This window comes from Dermacentor albipictus, chromosome 9 (genome assembly GCF_038994185.2).
Source record: "Dermacentor albipictus isolate Rhodes 1998 colony chromosome 9, USDA_Dalb.pri_finalv2, whole genome shotgun sequence".
Lineage (NCBI taxonomy): Eukaryota > Metazoa > Arthropoda > Arachnida > Ixodida > Ixodidae > Dermacentor > Dermacentor albipictus.
In genome coordinates this window covers 16,720,920-16,745,601 of record NC_091829.1, presented here as the reverse complement: position 1 = coordinate 16,745,601, position 24,682 = coordinate 16,720,920, and the positions used below count along the sequence as shown (strand labels likewise).

The 24,682-nt window shown below is 42.6% G+C and overlaps 2 protein-coding genes across 6 annotated transcripts in view; one reads left to right on the top strand and one right to left on the bottom strand.

The window, feature by feature from the left end:
* Positions 1-22,276, bottom strand: part of LOC135903684 (protein Hook homolog 3-like) — a 38,756-nt gene extending 16,480 nt beyond the window's left edge. For 2 of the 5 annotated variants that reach the window (XM_065434019.1, XM_065434022.1), the window contains exons 1-17: positions 22,118-22,276; positions 21,803-21,888; positions 17,913-17,985; positions 17,775-17,825; positions 17,541-17,673; positions 16,193-16,260; positions 13,519-13,662; positions 12,517-12,611; positions 9,416-9,495; positions 9,139-9,203; positions 8,330-8,413; positions 8,180-8,222; positions 7,442-7,527; positions 6,598-6,762; positions 6,002-6,071; positions 5,225-5,309; positions 1,177-1,209 (exon numbers count right to left, since the gene is read on the bottom strand). In XM_065434019.1, the coding sequence (XP_065290091.1) occupies positions 1,177-1,209; positions 5,225-5,309; positions 6,002-6,071; positions 6,598-6,762; positions 7,442-7,527; positions 8,180-8,222; positions 8,330-8,413; positions 9,139-9,203; positions 9,416-9,495; positions 12,517-12,611; positions 13,519-13,662; positions 16,193-16,260; positions 17,541-17,673; positions 17,775-17,825; positions 17,913-17,985; positions 21,803-21,888; positions 22,118-22,150 (1,394 nt within the window). In that variant the 5' untranslated portion in view covers positions 22,151-22,276. The remainder of the gene's footprint in view (positions 1-1,176; positions 1,210-5,224; positions 5,310-6,001; positions 6,072-6,597; positions 6,763-7,441; positions 7,528-8,179; positions 8,223-8,329; positions 8,414-9,138; positions 9,204-9,415; positions 9,496-12,516; positions 12,612-13,518; positions 13,663-16,192; positions 16,261-17,540; positions 17,674-17,774; positions 17,826-17,912; positions 17,986-21,802; positions 21,889-22,117) is intronic. The other 3 variants (XM_065434021.1, XM_065434023.1, XM_065434020.1) reach the window with 2 other exon arrangements.
* Positions 22,277-22,444: 168 nt separating this feature from the next.
* On the top strand, positions 22,445-24,676 carry LOC135903686 (leucine-rich PPR motif-containing protein, mitochondrial). Its single transcript, XM_065434024.1, has 2 exons — positions 22,445-23,490; positions 24,361-24,676. Exons 1-2 carry the CDS (start codon positions 22,563-22,565, stop codon positions 24,570-24,572), a joined length of 1,140 nt encoding a protein of 379 aa, XP_065290096.1. The 5' UTR covers positions 22,445-22,562; the 3' UTR covers positions 24,573-24,676.
* The last annotated feature ends 6 nt before the right edge of the window (positions 24,677-24,682 follow it).

Sequence of the window (24,682 nt, the reverse complement as noted above, 5' to 3'; positions counted from 1 at the left end):
GTGTTCCCCTTAAAAGTAGGCAACCACATACGTTAAACTGTTATGACTTTACTTTCTCGTCCACGTCAGCAACCGGGACAAAGAATTGTTTTGGTCATGCTGGTGTAATGTTAAACATTCCTTATGCAGCCCTTAAAGAGGTCCTGAAACACTTTTGAACATTAAAGGAAAATGTTGGTGATTGACAAGGCTCCTCGCGCTGTATGCAACAGGGAATTTACAATCTCGCGTCATAAACAGTATAACATTGCTTGCATTCTCCTTCAGTGTTGTCAGCAGCTATGTCGCAAGCAGCCAAGCAGTCAACCAACTGGTATTGGCGGATCTTGTGATTGCGAGAACCTTCTCAATAATACTATAATAGCTGACTTTGAGTTAAATAAATGAAAAATACACATGTCCATGACATAAAAAAGACCAAAAAGTATGTAATCCTTGCACTTCTGGTCTACACACAATGGTAGCACGTAGCTGTGTCTGCTGCGCATGGCCTCCATGACATGCTACATAGTGTAGATACCGAGGCTACCACTGGGCGTTGTGACAAGAGCTCTTGCCAGCGAGGCGCTCTGTAGCCGCATGCTTTGACTGGTCTCTGTAACTGACATAGCTCTAAGTGCCTGAATGCCAATCTCACATCGAGAGAATGCTGCACACACTGTAGCATTGTAAAAAACAAAAACAAAAAACAAATGAAAATGCCCAACTTTTGAATGGGGCCTTGCCCCTTTGCCATTCCCCCTGTGTAGCTTCCAGTGTGCTAGTGGAGACAAAAGGAGAGATCACATCAGTGTGATAACTACCTCTACCTCCATTTATACTTGGAGGATGCTAAAACGTTTTGTGGCAGAAGATTCGTGAGGCGATGTTTTTTAATAGTGAAGCCTTTCAATAGGTTAGTTATAAAAGTTTTTCAGGTCCCCTTTAAAGTAAGACAGCCTATAGAGACACACAAACATGAGTTCATCCCTCTATGGTGAAAAGTGCAACCCACAAAAAGTGCAATGGCAGCAGTGGCACAAAACACAAACAAGAGAATGCCACAGAAAATGTGTGTGGAATGCTGAGATGCACATGCAAGCCCAGTAGTGCGCCTATCGATGCGTCGAAAGGACAAATCACATTGCCAAATCACACCAAGAGTCTGTCATATAGTCATGCACACTGCATACTTACGTCGCCATCTTTGTATAGCTGAAAAGCAAGCATCTGTACATAAAATGGTATGCAAGGCGATGTGCCAATAAGGCTTGGATATCTATGTTATTTCAACCCTTCACTGAGTGCATTAAGCCATAGAGTTTCCTACAAAAGTTACTGGAAGGAACTCGGCCGCTAGTGTCTACAGGAGCAAAGAGTATGGAAGTTCAGCCAGAATGGGAACAATGCCAAGTGCATGTATTTGCCTCAACTTCTTTTTCTGAACTCAAAAGGTTTCGTGACTCAGCAAATTGATCACTTACAACAAAATATTGCTATATAAACACAATAATGTGCAATAATTGCACATGTGAAAAGGAACTGATTGCCTTCATGTATTTAAAAAATATCACGAGGGTTGATCCAGAAATAAGGTTCCCATCAATTTTAGAATTGATGGGAACCTTCTCATAGAAATTCTCACACAAATTTACATAATTGGAAAGATGAAACTTTGCTCCATTTTTTCTACATAATCACCATCTTTTTCGACACATTTTTGTAGATGATGCTCCAATTTCTGTATCCCCATGTCGTAAAACTCCGCTGCCAACCTGTTGAGGAAGCGTTTCACTTCCTTTTTCACTTCATCATTGCTCTGGAAGCATTGGCCACTCAAATGTTCCTTTAACTTGGGGAACTTGGGGAACAAGTGATAATCACTAGGTGCGAGGTCTGGACTATATGGTGGGTGGGGCATGACAGTCCACCCAAAGTTTGTCAGAAGTTCTTGGGTTTGACGGGAGACGTGACGTCGGGCATTGTTGTGAAGCAGTGTTACACTGGCTGCATGTCATCCTCACCGGCAGTTATGGATAGCTCGCCTGAGTTTTCTTAGTGTTGCACAATAACTGTCTGAGTTGATTGTTGTCCCACGTTACACGAAATCGATCAGCAATATCCCCTTGCGATGTTCAAAAAACACTGGCCATGACTTTGCCAGCAGAAGGAGCTTGTTTGAACTTCTTTGCGACTGGTGACTCTGGGTGATGCCACTGTTTGCATTTTTGTTTCGTTCCGAGAGTGAAATGAAACACCCGCATTTTGTCTCGTGTAACAATGTAGTCCAACAATCCTTCCTTATCTTCTTGGCACTTTTGAAGATACTGGCGCGCACAGTCAAGGCGTTTCTCCTTGTGGTCTGATGTTAATAGCCATGGTACCCATCGAGCAAAACACCTGTGATAACCCAATTTTTTAGTCAATGCTTTTTCCACTGTATCATAAGAACTCCCAGGAATCTGAGCAACAAGTACACGGACAGTGACCTTCCTGTTTTGAAGCACTTTGCGTTGGACCATCTGGATAACCACCTTCAAAACTGACAGTCTTCCACTCTGTTCTTCATTGTGGACTTCCTTCCGACTAGCACTGAACTCCCTGCACCACTTTCGGACGTGTTGAACGGATATACACTTGTCGCCATACACCTCTGTCATCTGACGATGAATATACGAGTCCTTTTGGCGTGCAAAAAAACGAATTATGGCACGAATCTCACACTTGGTGGGATCAACAATGGGAACCTCCATATCGGACGACTGCTGAGCCAAAAATGAGTGGCGCAGCGAAGCGCGGCCAGAGGGAATTGAGAGTGGGGGAACAGCCGCGCGCAGCATTGTAGCCAGATTTTGCCTCGCACCTTCTCGCATGGCTTGAGCTCTTTGGGAACCTTATTTCTGGATCAACCATCGTACTTCATGAAAATTTAGAAATACAGTAGACTTCCATTATATCCGACTCCAGCTAATTCGATTTTTTGGTTAATTCAACCCTGACCAAAAGTCCTGGCTGATGATCATGCATTTCTATGGGCTCAAACTTTCATTATTTTGATCCTAAAATTTGTCTTTACCAGATAATTCGAACTTGACCAGTCAGCATTCACCTGCACGACTCCTATGGCAACCTCAATAGCAACCCCTCTTATGGCAGCATGACTCGGCAGAGCTTTGACGACAGTGAATGTGTTGAATAGAACATGTCAAAAAAATTTTCCATTGAAAACATCTATTTTCAGCCTGGCTTAGAAAGATTTTCAAGCAATAATGGTAGCTCACAATGTTCGATTAGGGTATATACCTGATTCTAACGAGCACCTTTTGTTTTCCAGGAACATTAAACCAAAAACCATGTTTTTAACATTTGTATGTTTTACTGCATAACCATGTTGCGATAAAGCCAACTTTAGGAAATTGGCCACCACTGTGCAACACATATTCGACCCTCGCTTGTTTTTCTTGGTAAAAAAATTGGGTGCGCATTAGAATTCTACCTTGTTTAGGAGCTTGAATGTAATTTCTACATTATTTTTCTACTGTGGACACGCAAAAAGTGGGAGTGCATTTAATCCTGAGGTTTGTTATGATCGGGCAAACAGTGCCGCCAAATGAATCAATGGAGTGTTTTGGTGTTTTTTCTGCATCTTGTTTAATTCGACTCACCGGATAATTCGATCAATTTTGACGGCCCCATCTGGGTCAAATTAACAGAAGCCGACTGCACAAAGCATAAAAGGTAACTACACATGAACATCTCAGGCCACAAGCACAAAGATTAAACATATCCATGTACTACAACCCTTCCTTCCCTTGGCAGCTGAATGATCACAGTGTTAGAGTTCCCTAGTATCGTTATTGCAACAACAATTACATGGACAATCTAGGAGCACTTTTGCCATCGGAATCGACGGCGGTGGTGCAGTAAGGGTCGGTATAATGTGCAAGGGCAATAAAATCGTCACCACATGCTGTGCGCTGTATGTGTGAGTGAAAGCGTGCGAGGGTAAGCAGGCGATCACGGCTCCATTTCGCACACACAACAGAGAAAAGCGGGGAGGAAGCGCACCGTCTTCTGTCATGCGCAAGGCTTTAGGGGGAGGGTAGGAAAGGGGGGAAGGTGCATTCTACGCTGAGTGGCCCATGCGGCCATGCGCACTCGGCCAGGCCACTGTACCTTGAAAGCCTCACTGCAACACTTTGACAGCGAGTTTATCCGGCCTTCGAGTGAGATGTGTTCATGCTTGCTTGTGCACAAGACACCATGCTTGTTAATTTAGTTAGTGTGTCTATGTTTACAAGTTTATATGCACGATAAAACTACTATTCTTACTTCATATAGCTATCCACTAACTTGCTAACACAATTGATGCATCGCCTTTCGGCCGAAACTGCGACTTTCTTTAGGAAAATCTATGCCCAACAAGGATGTAACACTAGGACTTCTTGTTTCAGCACCAGGTGACAGACTGCAAGCAAAGTTTGTTTTCCAGGCAAATTCAGCACCTCAAAATAGAATCAAGGCAAAAACTGCTGTAGAGGGCAATTATGATTTGAATCTCTCAGCTCTTTCCTATTCCATTTTTATCATCAACTGCTCGGACAAGCCTATTTTCATGACCATTTAAACAGAGTGCCGCAAAATACATGTCACCTCAACGTAACTTGGCACACAGAGAGGACTACTGGCTACCATGGCTAACACAAATTTACTAATTTAAAAGCAAGATTTTACGTGGAAGGTATTTCTTAAATTATAGTTTTCAATAGAGCTCATTATTTCGGCAATTTTACATAATTCAGCTCCCTTTTAGCACTAGGTGTCATCCTTCTTCTGAATGCACAAACAAGCAAAATTAAATTATGCGTAAGCAAGCCAAGCTCATAAGTTTAGATGTTTGATTTAGCACTTCTGCATTTGCTTGAAGTTAGGCAACCCCCCCCCCCCCCCCCATAATGCAACACACACCTCAACAATAGTTCTTCGCACCACTTCAGCTAACACATGCAAGAGTCAACATGCATGGTCTCGCATTCCATTCTAGCAAAAGCACGCAAACTGGCTGAAAAAAGAAAACATACAAAGACTCTGCTTGCTTTCACCTCAAGCATATGCTAAGTTAATTTGCAAGCAGTTGAGCCGCCAATCACCGTACCCTCACTGGCTTCCCCTGCTCGCAGCTTTCCCAGTCCTCTAAGCTGCAGCGAGCTAAAGTAAACAGCTTCATGCAAAAAGTATTTCTCACTTGATTTCGGGCGGAACTGTCTCGAGCATGTCAGAGTCGGAGATTGCTCCAACAGCCTTGGCACCGCTCTGCACGTGGGAGCTCTCTGCACCAACAGCAAAAACAAAACAAAAAAATCAGCCACCAGCACAATGCACGTCTCAAATGGAAACAATACAATGCCTGACACAGATCTCAACAAAGATTCCCAAACTGTTTGACCTCGTGGAAGTCCACGCAGGTTCCATGAAATTCCGAGATGGCCGTGTCTTGATTCCCAAACGTGCATGCAGTCAAATGTGCATAGTGTTGAATAAATAGGAGCGCCAGGTATACGTGAACGACTACTGCAGCTAAACTTATTGCTGATTTCAACTCAAATTTTGCAAATAGCATTTAGTGGTGGTGGATTTAATTTAATACCATGTCTGTGAGCATTACTTGCCTGTTTCGTTCACAATAAAGTCGACATGTGTGTTGTCTGAGGTGACAGCACTAAGACAATGTTGATTTTGCTGCAATGAAACATTGAAAGCATTTGTCACTGCTGTGACGAAATGCGTCTTACATCATAGCTGTGACAGACAGCACCACCATTGTGATTGAATCAGAATTGATCTTCGTGTGTGTGTGTGTGTGTGTGCGTGCGCTTGTGTGTTGTGTGTGTGGAGTTGCTGCCACAGGCAGGCTTGTTCTAAGTTGGACATTTTGCTGTGAACATAAACAAGTCATACAAGATCCATCCACTACACTGATGCTAGGCAGCACAAATGCTGGAATTGCATCTGCATAACTCGCCTTTTTGGAGTTGAGAGCAGCGCAGGTCTTCCAAGCCTTCTTTCAAGGAGTCTCGTTCTGCAACAAGTCGCTAGGAAGAGAAATAAAAAGTCTCAAACAAGGAATTATTATTATTTCTAAATTTACTTGTCGGGATCAACATCCCCAAAATTCAAGGTAATGGGAGGCTCCGGATTAATTTCGACCACCTGGGTTTGCTTCACATGACCCTAAATCTAAGCAGATGAGTCTTCTTGCAAAATGGCCCATTGAAATGCAGCCACCATGGCTGAGGGTCAAACCCGTGACCTTGTGATCAACAACACAAAGCAAAAGACATGAAAATTATAAAAAGGACATCTAATTTGAGCAATGACATATGACCTTGGCTATGGCTTGACATAGCCAAGCTTGGCTTGTTACTCACTGCACAATACGATGGTGACTTTCTCCACTCAAAAGTCATGGTCATGGCTTGTATGTGAGCAATGTCTGAAGATACCTTTTTTGAACAAGTGAAAGTTGGGGGCCTGGCTACTATGTGAGTTCATGCGGTTAAATTTTCACAAAATTGCTATGTTTTGAAATGCAGGCAATGGCTCGGACGCAACGGGCACCTCCTTCTCGGTCTGCAGTGAAGCCAACTTCTCGTGCAGCTTCTTGGCCTCAAATTCGGCACGATTGGCCTTCCGCGTCTCATCAGCCAATTGAAGGCGCAGCTCCTGCGTCTGCTTCTTGTACAGGTCTGCCTGCGACTTGAACGCTGCCATTTTTTTCACATCCTGCAAATTAAATTGAGACATGGTGAGAATGAAGAGTGCCACAAAAAAGAGGTGATCTACATTTATCACATGACACAAATCAGTTAGCACAAAGTGAACTAGATTAGGTAAAGAAAGAAACAACAGAAAAGAAAAGTATGAGGTACACAGGAAAAGGAAAGAGAGAGTCAGGATTGACAGATAAAAAAAAAAGGAGGGGACAAGAGAAAAGAAAGATACAACCTTGTGCACAGCATTTTGGCACCAGAGCTATACATTGCTACTATGCCCACACCAAGAAAGTAAACGAAAGCTAAATTACTAAAAGACTGTTAACACATGACAAACCTTAAAAGACAGCCAAGGCTGCATTGATAGAGAGATTAGATGACCAGTTCAGTGCAACTACAAATACTTTAAGATTTTTTTCAAATACTGTCATTTTTAGTGACACAACTTTGAAGCCAGACTCGGAGAAGATATTATTTCGGTTGTCGATAGCAAAGAGATACGTATTATACCTGGACATTAAGGAGAGTTCTTAGATTAGAAATACTAAAAGAAAAGAAAGAAGACAAGGTCACCACATATCTTTGAGCAAGTAAAAGAACAAGAACAGAAAAGAAAGAACTAAGACAGAACAGCATGTGTTGATGGCATTTCTTGCAAATGAGTTCAATGGCCAAAGAAGGACACCAACCTCCTCAAGCTCGATGTTGGTCTGCATGTACGAGGTATTCTTTTCTTCCAGTAACTTGAGCTGCCTTTTGAGGTCACTCATGTCCTCTGAGAGCAAACAAAATGCACAACCTTCAGTTGTCAACTCTGCCGCTTAGAATGCCTCAAGCTCCTTCATGCGAAAACCTTATTCTGTCCAAATTTTCTTTCACAAATGGTGCTACTGCAAGGCATACTGCAACAACAGGACGAGTTGATGTGATCCTCACGTGATCTCGCTCTCTGCTGCTTTTTGTGAATAAGCCAGTGCTGATGTCACATAAGTCCAAAATAATGGGCATCGCTCCAATTTTCCATTTCCATCATTTTCCCACTTGCAAAAGCTATCTTCTTGCTACAAATGACAAATTCATTATTGCAGAAGCCATCGTTTAGTCTAAATTGACTTTGTATTTTCCTTTAGAGTCCCTTTAAATTTCTGCGACAAGACAGGATTATAAAGGTGGCAGTTTGCGTGCACATATCTGATTGCCTGGTATTTTGAAAAGGGTAATATGTATACGTACAAACCAAATTCTCTGCTACTTCTCCATTTCAGTTTTTAAGAACACAGTTAAATTCCTTCATGTTTTTCTTGGCTTTATTGTCTGCTGGCTTGATGTGGTCGTTAAAAACTAAAAATTCGAGCCCCTCAGTATGATTCCTTTCTCTCACACAAAGAATTTCAGTGAATTACGAGCAACTAATCCCTTCTACTCACCCAACTTCTTTTTGTAGGTTTCGATTGCAGCTTCATAGTGCTCCTACACGGTAAGAATAGAAACACAAGGACAAAACGTATCGTCATCAAAGCAAAAACACTATACAATGTGCATTTAGGAAGCACCAATGGCACTCTGTGAAAGCATACCACTTTGTCTGATGTGTGCCTCAAGACGTCCAGTTCATCTTTCAACGTCTGAGCTTCATTCAACGTTTTGTGCAACTCTTCGTTCTGAAAAATGAGAGAAGCAGCTTTGGAACATGCACAAAAAATCTGAATGTGTAATGTGGATTCATAAATCCATCATAGCCATGCACAAGGCTAATCTGTATCCATGCCAACTACTGTATTTAGTTAATGTGAGGGAAACAAATATGCAACGTTGAAACTATAAATTTACCATATCTGGTGCATATATTCTTTTACTTGACATAGCAGCAAGAGGTCATGACACGTTTTCTCACTCTGCCAACACTACTTCAGTACTTTGATAGCACTAAGGAGATGATAACCGCTGTCCTAACTACTGACTGTAATAGTACAAACACGCTGTATATTCGACATATTAAATAAACTTATGCTCATAGATTAGATACTTTCAATTAAATTTTCGGGTGCAGAATATTCCTGAAAAAGCTGAGAAAGTGAACTGTTCAAAATGTTCAGTGCCGCAAGCTCCTTGGACTGGACTGCAAACACCATTTTTATCTTGGTGTGCTCCCATAACGCAGTCTTTCCCTTAGCACTTTAGTAAGGCAGCCAAAAATTTGTTACGAACTGAATAAGGCGTGTATGTTGTGCATACCTGCAACTATATAAATATACACTATATAGTGCTATGAAGTAAAATCAAGCCACAAGCTGCCACTGCAGCAACCTAGATTTCCTGTACCTGAAAATGACTGCAACGAACATCAACTGCATACTTCTAGACTCTGCAAAGTGGCGCATCTCACCTTTTCCTGAAGGTTCAGAATCTCCTTCTCTTGAAATTCCACCTTGATTCGTAGTTCATCTTTCGCTGTTTTTAAAATAATGCAAGCAAAACTTAATACAGCTCGCAAGTGGATGGCACCAAGTAAGAATAATGTAGAACACTTCAATAAAAATGCAATGAACTAGCCTTCAGAACACAATAAACACTGCAAAAGCTCTACAATGATAACAGTGTGATTAATACCATGCTGTGTACTCATAGCTTATTCTGTTTTGCATAGACAGATGTGCACATACCAGTTTCCAGCTTGAAGACTTCAGCCTGCAGTGCGTCTATCCGTTGCTGGGATTGCTGATATCGCCTTCCTGCTGGTGTGCTGAAAGTTTCAGACTGCATGAGAAAGCGCTAGTGGGCTGCCTTCATATATTCAGTCCCAAAATGATTAAATAAAAGAAAGCGCTGGTCTTCTAGGATGTGGAATAACATGTATTGTTCGAAAACTGTGGACTAAGTGCGTGTTCACTATTGCTTATCACCACTGTATTCAGCAGTTCTTGCCACTGTTCTGATATCCTCTAATCAGCTGCTGACCAGGGAAACTGTATCAGTGTGGACCAGAGGAAGAAAAAGGACAGCTAAGAAACCTTCAATGTTAAGTTTTTCGCTAAGGTATTTAGAATGATATGCTAGTTGGCTCACAGTTATATTGAGAGAAATTATTCAGCTTGCAAGACATATACAAAGAAACAGGCGTAACCTGAGCAAAACCAGTCAGAATGCAACACGGGCACAAAGGATGAAAACAGCAAGCCTAGCTGTTTTTCTATGCTCTGTTTAAGTAGTTCCTAGCAGCACAGCCAAGGCTATGCAAGTTCCTAGCGCAGATTCTTGTGCTAGCAAGTTGTGTAGCACCATAGTTTGAAACCCAGTGCATGACCAAAAGAACTTAACAGCACATAGCATATATTGGCTTCTGTAACTGGTCCAAAGCATGGCAAATGAATATCAACTTTTGCAAAACTTTCCCTATGTCCTTTAGACGACGCTCATGCCCTTCCTACTTTGCCTTTGCCTTTAAAAATATTACTTTAAATAGGGTCTTCGTATTCAAATATTTAGGTATCCTACTAACACGATTTGTCATGGTCGAAACACATTGATGTCACCTATAACAAGGCCCTTAAAGGACTAGGTTACTTACATTGTGCACTACATCTTGCTCATCAAGAAACTAAACTTCTTACATATAAAACCCTCATTCACCCCATCCTCGAATATAACTGCATTGTATGGAATCCTTACAAACACTGCGACGTCAAAAAACTAGAATCAGTGCAAAAAAAGGGCAGTGCGTTTTGTTTGTAGGAGATATGATAAGGAATTTTCGCCGCCTAACTCTCGTCCCCTAATCAGTCTCACTCCTCTTGCAGAATGCTGCAAACTTGAATGCCTAAAATTCCTTCACATGTTAATCAATTCTCCTCGTCGCTCCTCTCTAGATAACTATTTGACTTTTTACAAACCCTCACGTACGAGGAGTCACCATGCTCTAAATATCTGAACATGTTGTGCCCGCACTGATTTCTTTAAATACAGTTTTTTTTCCATCAACAATCGAAGTCTGGAATTCATTACCAGGCAACATCCATTCACTACCACTGAAACAATTCACACAAGATCGCTTATAAATGTTTGTATGTTTGTTGCTCATCGCACTCCTGCAATAGCCTGATTGAGGCTGCAGTATGTATAAATAAAATAATAAATAAATAAATAAATAAATAAATAAATAAATAAATAAAGTAAAACAAAATAAACAAGTGGTCTAGTCAGCAGCTGTTTGCTTGGAAGCTTCTCTGCAGGTCACAGCTGTGGTTTATTGCATGATTTTGATTCATATTGTTAAATAAAATATTTATCTAGGCTCTATGTTACTGAAAATAGAGTTCTTCATTTGTTACAATGAAAACAGGGCAAACAACAACAAAGTTAATGCAATGCTGCTGTATAAACATTAATTTGCATTTAAAGATTACAGATGATTAATTGCTACAACAGTGCTTAAATTCATATGCGCAGCCGGCACAGCCACAACACCGCGGAGGACTCCCTCCTGGGTAGTACTTCGTCTTCCACAAAAATGCCTTCCACAGACTTGCTTGTATGGTATTGTATCGAGCCGTTTTTTTACACGAAGGGAACAAATAAGTTGGCATTGAACATGCTTGGGACAGTGCGAAAGGAGAGTGGTAAATGTGCAGGAATACTAATTAAGAAATCGGCGGCACTTGTGAATGTCAGCAAGCACACCAAGCACAAGTGGATGCTACAAAAGGCATCAAGAGATGGCACCACCGTCTTGTGCAGCACGCTGGCCTAGTGCTCCTTCCGAACCCTCCGCTTCTGCCGCCTCTGCAGCCCTCCTTCTCCTTTGTATCTCGACATATCTTGAAGACGCATACCTGCTCAGTGTCAGGGCAAATATGGAACGAATTTTCTACCGCTGCTATTGTATCAGCTTATCTTGCAGCACAGTTTCAGTCTTTGTAGATGATGCTGCTGTTTGCACTGCAGCGCTTGCTGCTAGCAGATGATAGGGCACAGAAGGGCACCTTTAAAATGTGTTGGCCCTCCTGATTGGTCAAAGAAACCTGTAGCTTCTACAATGCTTCACAGAACCATTGAAACAAAGTATATGTGTTTTTATTTGTTGTTTTCATTTTTTTCGTGAGCCCCTGAATTCTGTTTCCTTCTTTATGCAGTAAAACCTTTAATCTTCTGCGTTTTAGTGCACTTGCAAAAAAAAAAAAGTGCGCAATAAGCTGCTGAAATGCAAAACTGCACGTATCTTATGAAGCTGAGGAACGAGCAGCTTGGGAACATTTCTACCAGTGCAGCCCTGGACTAGGGGCCCATCCATGGCTGAAGAGGACTCAAGCTTCAAGAATGAAGACTTCGGCCTCGACCCGCCAAAAACCTTTAAAGAGGCAATAAAGTTTTCCATTCCATTCCATTCTACCAGTGCTTTGCCTCTTTGGCTGTGCCCTGTCCTTATCCTGATGGCAGCTAATCAACTCATGGCTGACTGATTGATTGACTGATTGATTTATTGTTTAAATGCTGCACTGGGGCTATATGAAAGACACTGCAGTGGAAAGTTTCGGATGAATTTTGCCCATGACAGATTCTTTAATGCACACATGTATCTACGTACACAAGTGTTGTTGCATTTTGCCCATTGAAATGGAAAAACCGTGGCCGGCAATTGAATCCATGACCTTGTATTCAGCAGTAAAATTCTGCTGAACAAGAGGCATAGAGCTACTACAGCAGTCCGTTGATTAATCAAACCTCAAATCTGAGGCAAGCAGAGTGAGGAAAAAGGTGCTCAACAAACCTGGGATCCTCCAAGTTTTCAACATGGTTGAGCTTCTCCATCAGCTTCTCGTTTTCCTGCATCAGGCTCACCTTCTCATCTTGAAGCATCGTAACCTGGACAAAACATGATGGGCGTCAGTAAGACCGCGTGTGGGGTTATCATATGGCCCCATGTGAGCCCTGGCAAATGCATCTTAACACACACCAGTGCAAGTTAGCTGTATGACAAGCGTTCTGCACATAAGTTATACCTCGTTGTCCTCCTGACCTTACCTGCAGTATTCGAAAAACAGCAAGGAAATCAACAAACAAAAGAGCTCCAAGAGGCACAACTGGTAATGGGGCACGGAAGAACTGTTACTGCCGATTTCAGAGGGCTACTTTTTTGCAGCCTGTGCAGTAAACTATGCAATGAGTTATAGATATACGAGGGCTCAACTAGTAAAACAAGTCAAGCTTACACTAGGGTCAGCTAACACTACATTAAAAAAAACAGCTTTTTCGCATGCAAATTTAGCTGAGACTAGCTACATATTCTACTCATTTAAGTAACCCTTGGATGGTGCTGAGTAAAAACAAGTTTGTTATTATCACCATCGCATTTCTAGAAAACACATCACCATAATGATGGCATAATTATTAAGAAGGATACTTTTAAAAAGGCAACACAGACCTCCCCCGATGAAACTACACTTCACTGCACTTGCATTTGAAGCAATACATCTTGGCTGCAAATAGCCAATCGATGAACCTTTATGCCCTACGAAGTTATGAGAGGGGTGTGATTGGGCTATGAGGGACAATATACATCTAGATTAATTTCACCACCCAGGTTTCTTTATAGTACACTCAAATATAAGTACACAAACACTTTTGCATTCAGCTTTTATTGGAATATGGCTACAGTAGCAGAGAGTCAAATGCCAGAGAGTCAAAAGCTCAACAGCAAAATGTCCCAGCCAGTAAGCCAGTGCAGCAAGCACTTACAACAGAAGCTGCGCGCAACTTGCTCCCCACCTACCTGCAAGTCCAACTCGTGGCACCGTTGCGTGATCTGCTCTTTAGCCTGCGCAGTTGTGTGCAGCTCATCCAGGGCCTTCTTCAACTGCTCATTGAGCTCAAAGTTGTCACCAGTGTAGCTGCTGGGGCTTTCCTTCGTTATAAGCTGGCAGGAGGAAGGCAGGACCGTACTATCATGGCAGTGAAGCCAAATGGGACTCTACATAACATCCAGCCTTTAAGCAGCAAGATACACAGCTTTCAAGGTTCAAGGAGAGCAGAAGCACTCATTTTGTGTCTTGCAGATCAGTTCAAATCCTGCCCTTAGCGTCGTGTCACAGTGCAACATTCCACCATGTGTTGATTGGTTCAAGTGCCCTGACCTCTCTTTAAACTACTTCATAAAGCAAAATGAGGTGTGTATTCCAATTGAGGCCAGCAATGGAGACTGTTGACAGCTAAAAAGACAGCTTCAAGCCCCAGTAATGAAAAGCATTTTGAAGACATCTGTGCGACGTGCCACCGACTCGCGTGGACAAAAAGAAAAAATTATGAAAAGCACACAGTGTCACTGCATTTTAACCCTTTGAGGGTCAAAGACGTAAATACACGGCACCACAAACAAGTCCCAAATGATCGATGCTGTATATTTATGACGTGGCCTGTACATTTGAAAAATGTGCCAGTTTTTCAATACTCTGTTGCCCAGCAAGTGCTGCCACCCCATGTAGATACAAAGAATATCTTTTGCTCCACAGCCTCTTGGTTTTCATTCCACGGCTTCTTTATGCCAGTCCGTCAGCAGCCGCTCATGCATCTGCTTGCGTGCGCGACAGTTAGTTTTGGTTTAATCTTGAGGGCTGCTTCCGTTTGTTACACTTACAAAAACTGATGTCTATCTTGTTTCTAATTTCTCAAAGGGTCAGTGCTAGATGCTCCCTCGTTTATTGCTGACAGGCGGGCACTAGCATAGACAAAACAATGCCACCGTATACGAACAATGCTGCTATGTCTGCATTTCTTAAGACTCACGAAAACTGACTGCCACTCGTTGGCGATGGGATGAAGGATTACCGCAAGTTTCTGACTCGTGTGGTTTTTCTTACACGTGAACAATCATTGAGTTTTCTTGCATGCACTCACATAAACGGTTGATTACGCTATGGACATGCGTGCCAGTAGCTCTTCTGCAAGCAAGTCGAGCGACGATTCCTTCAATGCGGACTACTGCCCAATTGTCAAGGCAGAATATATCTATTCCAGTGTATCTAATTTTTTAATCTTACTGTATAATGAGGAGCAGTCAAAATGTTCCCAGAAAAACTTTGCCCACGCCAAATTAGCGATAAGATAGTGTGGACACGCTTGTGTAGGGAGCTGGGTATGTTTGCATGCAGGCAGAGCAGGTCTAGACAGGTTTCAGGGCGTACTTGTGTCACTGCGCCGTGTGACGTGGATGTGCATGGTGGGCAGTTGGTGCAATGTCACAGTTTGAACAGTGTTTGAGCATCAAGTTCATGTGCACATTGGGAAAATCAGCTTTACAGATGCTATCGGCCCTGTAGCAAGTGTACAGAGATAATGCACTAAAGAAACCCACACTTTACTACTGGTCTGCACGGTTTAAGCAAGGGCAGGAGACGTTAGAGGATGACGAGCACAGCGGGAGACTATCGACATCCTGAAACGACAAAATAATTGCTAAATTGGAACAACTAGATCTCTGCGATCAAAGAATGACAATTGTGGAGTTAAAGCAAGAAGTGGCTATCTCACATGGATCAAGCCATTTTATACAATGATTTGAAGGTGAGGCGCATCAGTGCAAAATTTGTTCTGAGGCAGCTGAACACGGACCAGATGGAATGTTGCATGACAATCGTTGGCGAGCTGTTTGAGATGAGTATATAGGACCTGACGTTGCTCTAACAGATTGTCCCTGGTGATGAGCCTTGGGTGTTCGCCTACATCCCGGCGACGAAACAGCAGTCATCGGAGTGGCATACACCCGCATCTCTCAGACCAAAAAAAATCATGCGGATCCAAAGTCAAAATGATGTTAATTGCGTTCTTTGACATCGACGGTTTGGTGCACCATGAGTTCGTACTGCCTGGACAGTCTGTTACTGGCCATTTCTATGTGTTCTAAGTTTCTAAGTTCTAAGTTTCTAAGTTCTAAGTTTCTAAGTTCTAAGTTTCTAAGTTTCTATGTGTTCTAAGTTTTGCAGAGGGTGTGGGACATGGATCGAAGGACACAATGGGACAAGTGGCAAGGCCAGTGGTGTCTGTATCACGATAGCGCACCAAGCCACACATAGCCAAGAATAACATTCTGGTCGTCCCTCAACCACCGTACTCTCCAGATCTCGCTCCAAGTGGGTTTTGGCTGTTCCCTACTCTGAAAATTCACCTCAAGGGGACACGCTTTGCCACTATGGAGGACATCAAAGCAAATGCGACGGCCAAGCTCCGACAGATTTCAGAAGCCTTCTACTGCTGCTTCCAACAATGGCATGAGCGATGGAGCAAGTGTGTGATTAGGCAAGCATTGCCATAGGTCGTAACATTAGCATGCTGAACCACCAGTCCGGGAAATTCTTGACTGCCCCTTATGATTATGCAAGCCCATCTGCATTCATAAAAAAATGCATGCTTACTGACAGAAAAAACAAAAACAACTTTAGATGTTCACAAACCTCCTGAATAGCTTTCATCACAACATGCTGGACAGCCTCCTCGAGACCCATAATGACTTGAATATATTCTGGAACGAAACACAGAATTTAGCACCACACCTACACATCATTTTCTTGTACCTTTATAGGAACAAAAGGAAACAAGCAAGTTGCACAAGACCTCTTTTCTGTTGCACAAGTGGCAGAATTTCATACCTATGTACTAGTGCACTGAAAAAGCAAAAAGAATGTCAAAGCCTATCAGAATGTGTTTCACAAATGCATGTAAGTTCACTGCAATATGTTAGGCAATTGCCATATGTTCAATAACAACATACAGTCAATTGCACTGATAACAAACAAGACCACGCCATTTTTTAATATTAGCCATATTTTGGGTAACAAATGCTCCATGAACAATCATTGTTCACAGACCATGGGATATGAGAAAACAGTGAATGTTTTTGACTAGCCAGCAAAAAAGCACTACATTATATTGCTCTCATATGCTGGCATTAGTGCAGGCGGAGCAGCTTGCGCAGAGTGCAGAAATATTCAACGTTCTTTTCAAAACTTTTGATGCTAACTGTACGTTGTCTACAGAGCTCGTTCTCATGACAACAGCTGCACTACCTTGACACAGCCTTGCTCAGGGAATCAAATTCAGAGACTACTTTGAATTAACCAAAAGCACTGTTTCACTTAAGCAGTCTTAAAATGTATAACCAATCTTGAGAGGTGACCAAAATACTTATTTTGTTTAAACCAACTAGAATTGTGATGCCTCTGGGCTTAAAGTGTCACGAGTTGACTACAGCTGTGTCAATGCCCACGTCTCATTCAATTTCAGAAGACTGAAACTGAACATGAAATTTCTCACATTTTCTTCATTCACATCTTCATTTGTTCCTTCACCTTCAGACCTTGAAGTGACCCGACCCTACGGAATGATTCTTGAGCAGCCTCTCACGAGCAAGCAAATGCAACACACAGAACAAAGTAACACCTAATAATATTAAATCAAACTAAAAAAAGCACAACATATCAGTACACAGTTAAACATGCTAAATACACCAAGAAAGACATAAACTTACACAACGATGACACGTGCTCAAAAGTTATCCCTGGACTCAGGAGGGTGCAAACCATACACAGGCTTGCTTCCTACAGCAGTCTCCCTGCTGAGCTTTTCCAGTGTTCACGTATAAAGACTCGACCATCATGCTTTCGTTGCAATATTCGCAATATCAAGCAACTGGTCCTTTGACAAACATGCAGCCACTGGATTATGCATGCTCATAGGCATGTCACAATGTGGTGATGTCGGTGATTCCAACAAACTTTTAGGTTATTTTAGAGACTAACTCACCCTGTTTTCTGGAGCAGTTTACGGCACACCCGAGGATCAGTTGCAGGAGGCGTCCCATTTCATCTCGGCTTCCCCGCTCTGCGATGGCACCGACGTCAGGAAAGCGGAACTCTGTGATTTGCTGGAACAGTACCTGAAGGAAAAATGGTTTTCTCCGAGAACTGCTTCCAAAGGTCTTTTTTTTTTTTAACAGTACCAAGCACCATAATTTCCACATAAAGTGAGCCAACGTACCTCATTGTAATAGTCGATAATCGATTTGAGAATCTTCTTCAGGTTGCTGAACTGAAAATATTGAAAAAAGGAAGTGGACATACATCTTACACTTCCACATGGAATTACTATGTTTGAAGATTGAGCGCAAAGACTCACTTTGAGTCGCCAGTTGCTTCCCACGTCGGTTTTGACCTTTGTCAGCCAGGATGAGTCGAAGAAGTCTGGATCACTGTAAGACATGGAGTGAAGCATAGCTTTGACACTCCACTCAAGCGTTTCAGCCATTAAGAATTGTATCCATCTACCATCACTAGAAATTAGAAGGAAAATTTCCAACTTAACATGTTTTTACAAACTTTACCATAACCCAACTATCCATGATTAATAGAACCAGTGCACATTATATTTTGCTGCATTGATCACAACCACAAGGTTCAGCACCTGTTTGTGCAAACAGATCTTAAGCGCTTTTCTTTACTTAACCTGACCATTAAAGAGTGCAATTCCCTTCCAGGAGCTGTAGCCTCTATTAAAGACCATGATGCATTTGTGGACGAACTTATATTGGCAATAACAGTTAAAACCACACCTGACGAAGTATAGAGAAAATACGGGGAAGGTGGAAGATGAAGTATGTGTGCCATCTGAAAATTTGCATGAATTCATGCATAGTAATTTGCATTTGTTTCCATGTACTTACGACATGGCATTTACTTCTGTGCATTTGTATGCATAATTTTGATTGAAGTGCTTCATATTTTGCTATTATGTCATTACTGAATTGATATGCTACACTTTTCTGTACTTATTGTGCCGACCTTATGTAAAGCCCACAGGGGCATTTAGGATGAATAAAATGAAAAAAGTTGCCACTTTGCATAGTGTGTGCAAATGAAAGAATGCCGAGACAAGAGCCCATACTCATAAATCTTTTCTTATGTGACCCAAACAAGACAATGTATTAACATGAAGATGAAGAAAGAGAAAATTCATGCAGAAACTCCTCGGGTAGTTGTCTAAGCATGCATAAGTATTGTGCCACATGATCATCTCCACACAGCCCATTGTCATTATCAATTTTACAGAAGTTGATCCGACCACCATAAATCCTTATCAACCTACAGCTTTAATTAAGATAGAGTTCACTACGGCATTCAAACCTATGGCCATCCGTGTTAATTAAGGTGAAGCTAATTAGATACAGTTAATTAGATAATAGTTAAGGCACACAAACTCACTACCTTTGGTGGGAGTCGAACCCACAACCATTGGTGTTAAGGTGAATGAAGGTTAATTTAGCGAAGCTGTTGCAAAACCACCACTACATTTGCTAAGGAGAGTATGTAATGCTTTACTGATGGTTCGGATGCTTGTCTTGAGCTTGTTCTTTATTGAAACGTATGCTGTTCTGTGTGTTGTATGGGCAATTTCAATGAACGTATGAACTGTTCATTTCACTTTGCTGAGTGCTTGTAGCCTCTGCCTTTCGTGGGTATGAGCCATTGCATTTTTTTGCTTGCTTAAGGGGGTATGAGCCATTCATTGTTTTGTGTGACCAACACATTTCTCATTGGGTAAGCATTGAAATGCTCACACATTTAAAAAAGAACCAAATAGAAAAAAGGTACAGATTTTAATGAGAATCAGAGTAACCATCCGGTTGGCTATTCTGCACTGGGGGAAAGGATAGAAGAGATGAGGAGAAAAGAAGAGAAAATATGAAGAGAGTTCATCAACACTAACACGAAGAAAGTGCCCAACAACAATTACAGTCTTTCATATATTCCCTACACTTCTGAAAAACAAAACAGTGCTCATATCGGCTGGGACAGGGGTCCAAGTATTCGGTTTTTTGTAAGGGGACAGTTGTCAAATTTGGTGCTTGTCTTGTGTCCGCATGTTTTCTTTTGTGCTTGGGCTGTTTCTTACGCTCACTAATTATGTCAAATTTGTCAGAAAGACTGAGACTTGCATCAAGAGTGGGCAAACCAGAGAAACCTCAGCCTGGAGCTAACATGTCAAAGATGGGACTTATCGTCACCAGAACGATGCCAAGTAAACTTTTGTTCAGCCACTGTTCACCACATCTCTTATGCAAAGGTTTACCCATTGGTCAGCATTCAACTACCTGCTACTCATGACAGTAATTGGCACGATAACGGAACAACTGGTGAAACAATGGCCTATCGTGAAAGGCAATTAGAGTGATGAACAGAGAGCCATGATATTGTGGTTTTCCATGAAAAGCTACCTAGGTTTCTAAGCTATCAGTCGGTGTTCTTTCAATATTGACAAACAAGATGCACACTGCTGTTGCCAAGGGGGAGGCAGGGAAGGGCAATGTTTTGTTCATTGCCAGCACCATATAGCTCCACTATCCGTTTTGTCCATTTCATGTGCTAATTGTTGCCTATGGTTCCAAGTTTGTACACGGTTTTCTTGTCTCTATTATTTCTTTAACCCTTCATCAGATATTAAACCTGCAGTAGCGTGCCAAAGCCTATCGCTTGGCTAACCCCTCCAATTACCATTAAATGTTCTCTCACTGGCACTGGCTTAAACGTACATATTTTCAGAAATACTGGCTGATGCATTACAGCTTCCTTGTGATACGGACCTGGAATATGAAAACTGAGTGTACGATGGGTAGACTGCGCAGTGTGAACAACATGGTGGTGTAGTTGTGAAGAGGCCATTGTCCGACGCTACCAGTCTGGCATAATGCAATGACAACTTCCTGAGCATTTATAGCTAAGAAGACCAAAAATGCAAAATACTGAATATTTTTGTCCGATACTATATGCAAAAGAAGTTCTGCGAATAAAGCCAAGGTGGCTGCAGTAGAAGAGCAGCTGCTTTCTGCTTTGGCAGAAGCAGAGAGAGAAAAGACTACCGCAACAGTCATCTCCTTGGTTTTCGATAGGCGAGTGTGGCTTTTAGCAGGCAAGGTGCTGCTGGCTATCACATTTTTGCCAGTTTTTCAGACTATGTCACAAGAGCAATAACTAGTTGTACAAAGCGAATCAAATGATCAAAGTTAGCTGAGTTAGCTAATATTCTGTGCTCTCACACTAATTTCAGCAAAAATATGCCATGAAGCATTTTTTTCTTTTTCGTACTTAGTAGTGCTACTTAGTGTAAACATTCTTGTAGTCTGCAGTGTGTTTGCTGTTTTGTAGTGTTCACAACTGCAGTGCACATTATATGCAGCCTTTTGCATAATGTAACTAAAATTTATCGTTCTCTACTGTTATACTAGAGAAATTGGTATACCAAGTTCCATATAATGTATCACAGGTTTGTTGTTTTGCTTCCACTGAAAAGTTTGCTTACATGTTGACAACAACGTACGCAACTCTAGACGTCTGGAAGTCGGTACTCACTCTTGTCGTTTACAATTATTTTGCCAGAAAAGGGGGGCAATTCGATTATTTCGGACAATTAGGGTCATTGCATGAGCTTGTATAGTAACTGCGGGGAGCAATGAAACTGATGGCGTTCGAGCACTGTTTCAGTTTCGTTACGGGCGAGAGCGGTTTCGTTTTCCAAGTTTTGTACGCAAATGCTCTCGTTTCGGTGAATATGAAATGAGTTCAAATTATGCTGTTCCTTCTTCTTGTTTTTGATCACTTCAGCTTTATGGCTATATTGTTATTAATACTGTTGTCATTACTCATCAAGTCAGGTTTACTGTTTGTATTTAATGAACAAAAGCCAAGCTTTGTTTACGAACTTGAGAGCAACACAAACGCGAAATGCTCGAACTCGGTACTACTTCGCTTTGTCACTCACTATGACATGACACATGATCATTACAACCCCGCGCTACTGAGGAAGCACGCAAAGTTAACGTAAAGGGCAATCCGGAGCGAATGCCGCTTCCTTAATTCGGTACAGTAGAAGAGCGTCATCGTAGCTTGAACCTCCGCAGTGGCCGCAGACGTGAACGCCACACGCACTAGAACCAAATTCTGCACGACAGGACAGACAACTTAAGTGACTACTGCGACGGTGTACATGCTAAAAAATTACGTTCATCAACTTACATTTTGTGCAATACTTGGGCGAGCGCAACTCCATCGGACAGCTGATCGACGGTCTTGTGCGGGGCAGAAACGTTGAACGTCTGAAGCTGCACAGAATTTCACGACAAACGCATCAAAAGTGAGGCGTGCGTTCAGCGTTGTGTCAAGATCATACACTGGACGTCAGCTTAGAAGTTAGACACGCCAACTACGTTGGCCCATATTAAACAAGGATGTGTGCCACGGGCCCCCATTCAACCTTAAAACGGGATCTGTTAACGGAAGAAAACGATTACAAACTTGCAAACCGCGATAACGAGAGCGTGTGCTACGTACCCAACTTATCAGACTGTCGGTGATTGAGTTCATGGCTAAGTTAAAATAATAATAACACGTTAAAAGCCGACGTTCACATCGATGCCTTTGCCATTTTTTTCACACTCTCTTCTCTTCCTTGACGTTTGACACCGTTTTATTCGCGTTTCTCGAAACCGCACTTGACGTAAATAAACTGTTTACTTACGTAACAGCAAAGATTAAGCTCTAAAAGAAATCAAAAGTTATATTTACACATTGCAAAATTTATCCAGAATTTTAGATATATGTGATGCTAGTGACACGATTATGACACCGTTGTGCGGGTATAAATTTCAACTACGGCTACAGCTAATTCAACACTAAGCGCGTGTGAGTCTGCTAGCAATAGCTTTCGTCCGTGTTTATTTGTCGCGCACTTGGGGGTAGGCGGTAGTTATGATCTCTGACCATCAAAAGAACTGCCATGCTAATCATAAGGCCGACATATACCGTTCTTAAGCACGCCAGTCTTTTCAACAGCCCTGTCATTGACCGGGTAAAGTGTACGTTGTGTCTACGACTTGCACACATCTCCACTGGCAAGCACAACAGTGAAACGACTCACGAAAACGACAACAGCTCGGAGAACATAGCCAGCAAGAGGAACGCTCACTCTGACTCGGCACTCTCGCACGAGCAAGAGTTCTGCGACGCGACTGTCGACGCCCAGGTGCTGCAACTGCTTAAGGCGTTGCGACTCGCCGACGCCTTGGCGCTGACCGTGAAGTCGTTCGCCGACCACCGCAGGTTTCCGAGCTCCAAGACGGCGACGGCCCTGATTTCCGCGCTAGCCCGAGAGGGCAACGTGGTAGGTGTGCGCAAGACGCGCGAAGTCGTCGACGTCCTCTACCCGAGGGTCTCCGCCGAGGAGATCCGCTTCGAGCACTACCACGCCGAAGCGCTGTCGCGCGCTGGCCGCGCGGACGAGGCGATCCTCAAGTTCGAGAGGCTCTTCGTCTCGCACAAGAGTCACCGCGCCAAGATATGCTCCCTGCTCACGTTTCTGGCCGCCTACCTCGCGAAGAACGACATGGTCGAGGAGGTCGCGCTTCTGTCTCGGATGTGCGAGAGGCTGGCCGACCGGGGCTACTTCCATCCGCTGACCAACGTGTGGAAGGTGCTGTTTCTGAATGAGAAGCGACGCTACCACGTAACGGCCTCGGAACTGGTCGAAGCGGCTCGCCTACGGCCCGCGGCCAAACCTTTCTTCGAGAAGAAAGTCAGTTCTGTCATCTCGTACGCCGTGGACAGGTGCGACGTGGACGTGGTGCAGAGGTTGTTGAACGTTGTCCTCTACTTGGGCATGCCGGAGTGCTGTGGTCTCGTGCTCAGCTTCCTGCTCGAGTTTCACTGTGAGTTGCCAGAGTTGTCCTACTACGTGATTTATACAAGGGTCTTGACTGAGCTAGTTTTCACAGAAGTGCGAGAAAGCTAGTCCAACAGGAATTCTAGTTGTGTGTTGTGGTGTGAAGGGAATGAATGCAGTGTGTTATGCCAAAAGGGCACAAAAGTACGTTTAGGTGTTTTTGGAGCCCTGGTGGTTACTTGCGAGTGTAAAGGTATCACTTACATGACTCCGTTCCGTTTCACTGTAAAATGTGACGACTCGTCAAAAGTTACGTACACGTTTCTAACGCATCTAGTATTGACGTTGATTTCATCGGCGAGAGCATTCCGTTTGCTTATATCACGTGCGAAGACCAGAAAAAGAATGGCTTGCACAGTTTCAACACTAGCGAGAGCCACCTTCGAGCAAAACACTGCCAAACATGGCTTGAAAACCAATTCGTTCCATGCCTTCTATGCTACATGAAATAGCAACAAATGTCCTTAAACGGCGTACTTAAGTGCCGTTTCAAGGAATGGCAGCAGCACATGATCTCTCATGCGGACGTAAAGATTTGTAAATTTTTTCAATGCTGAAGGTTTGAAAAGGCTTTAGTGCATGCAGTAAAGGCAATGAAATATTCCATGTTGCTTGTCAAACATAAAGCCCGTGTCTGACAGCTCCGAGCTCTCAAATGCATTGCAAAGTTTCAGTATCAAAATTAAAACTTGTTATTCTTACCATGTCATCAGTAATGGTCCTTGAACAATGGACTGGCTTGACGACTTTACACGTTGACTTTTGTATAGGCTGGCCGGTCGCCTTACTTTTACTCAATCACATTTTTACAAGTGTCATGGAAGAATGTAAGGTTACCTGCCGTTTCTTCTTCCAGGTGATGCAGATGACCTCAAGAGTGCGCGGAAGACATTTGAACACTCGGAAGCTTATGGCATTGAACTGAACCCAGTAACCTTTTACCGTTACACATGTTTTTTGAGTTCTCGAGGAATTCAAATACCACACGACATGCTGCTCAAGAAGTACAAGATGGACCCCAGAAATGCTAAAGATGCTGCAAGGCATAACGTCAAGTTTAAGTTTTAGCAACATTATATGCAAAGCATGCTTTCTGCTAGTTCTTGGAAGCACGCGAAAGATTAAAACATGACACTGCAGGGTCATTAAACTTGATTTTGTTGACAAAAGTAGATGCT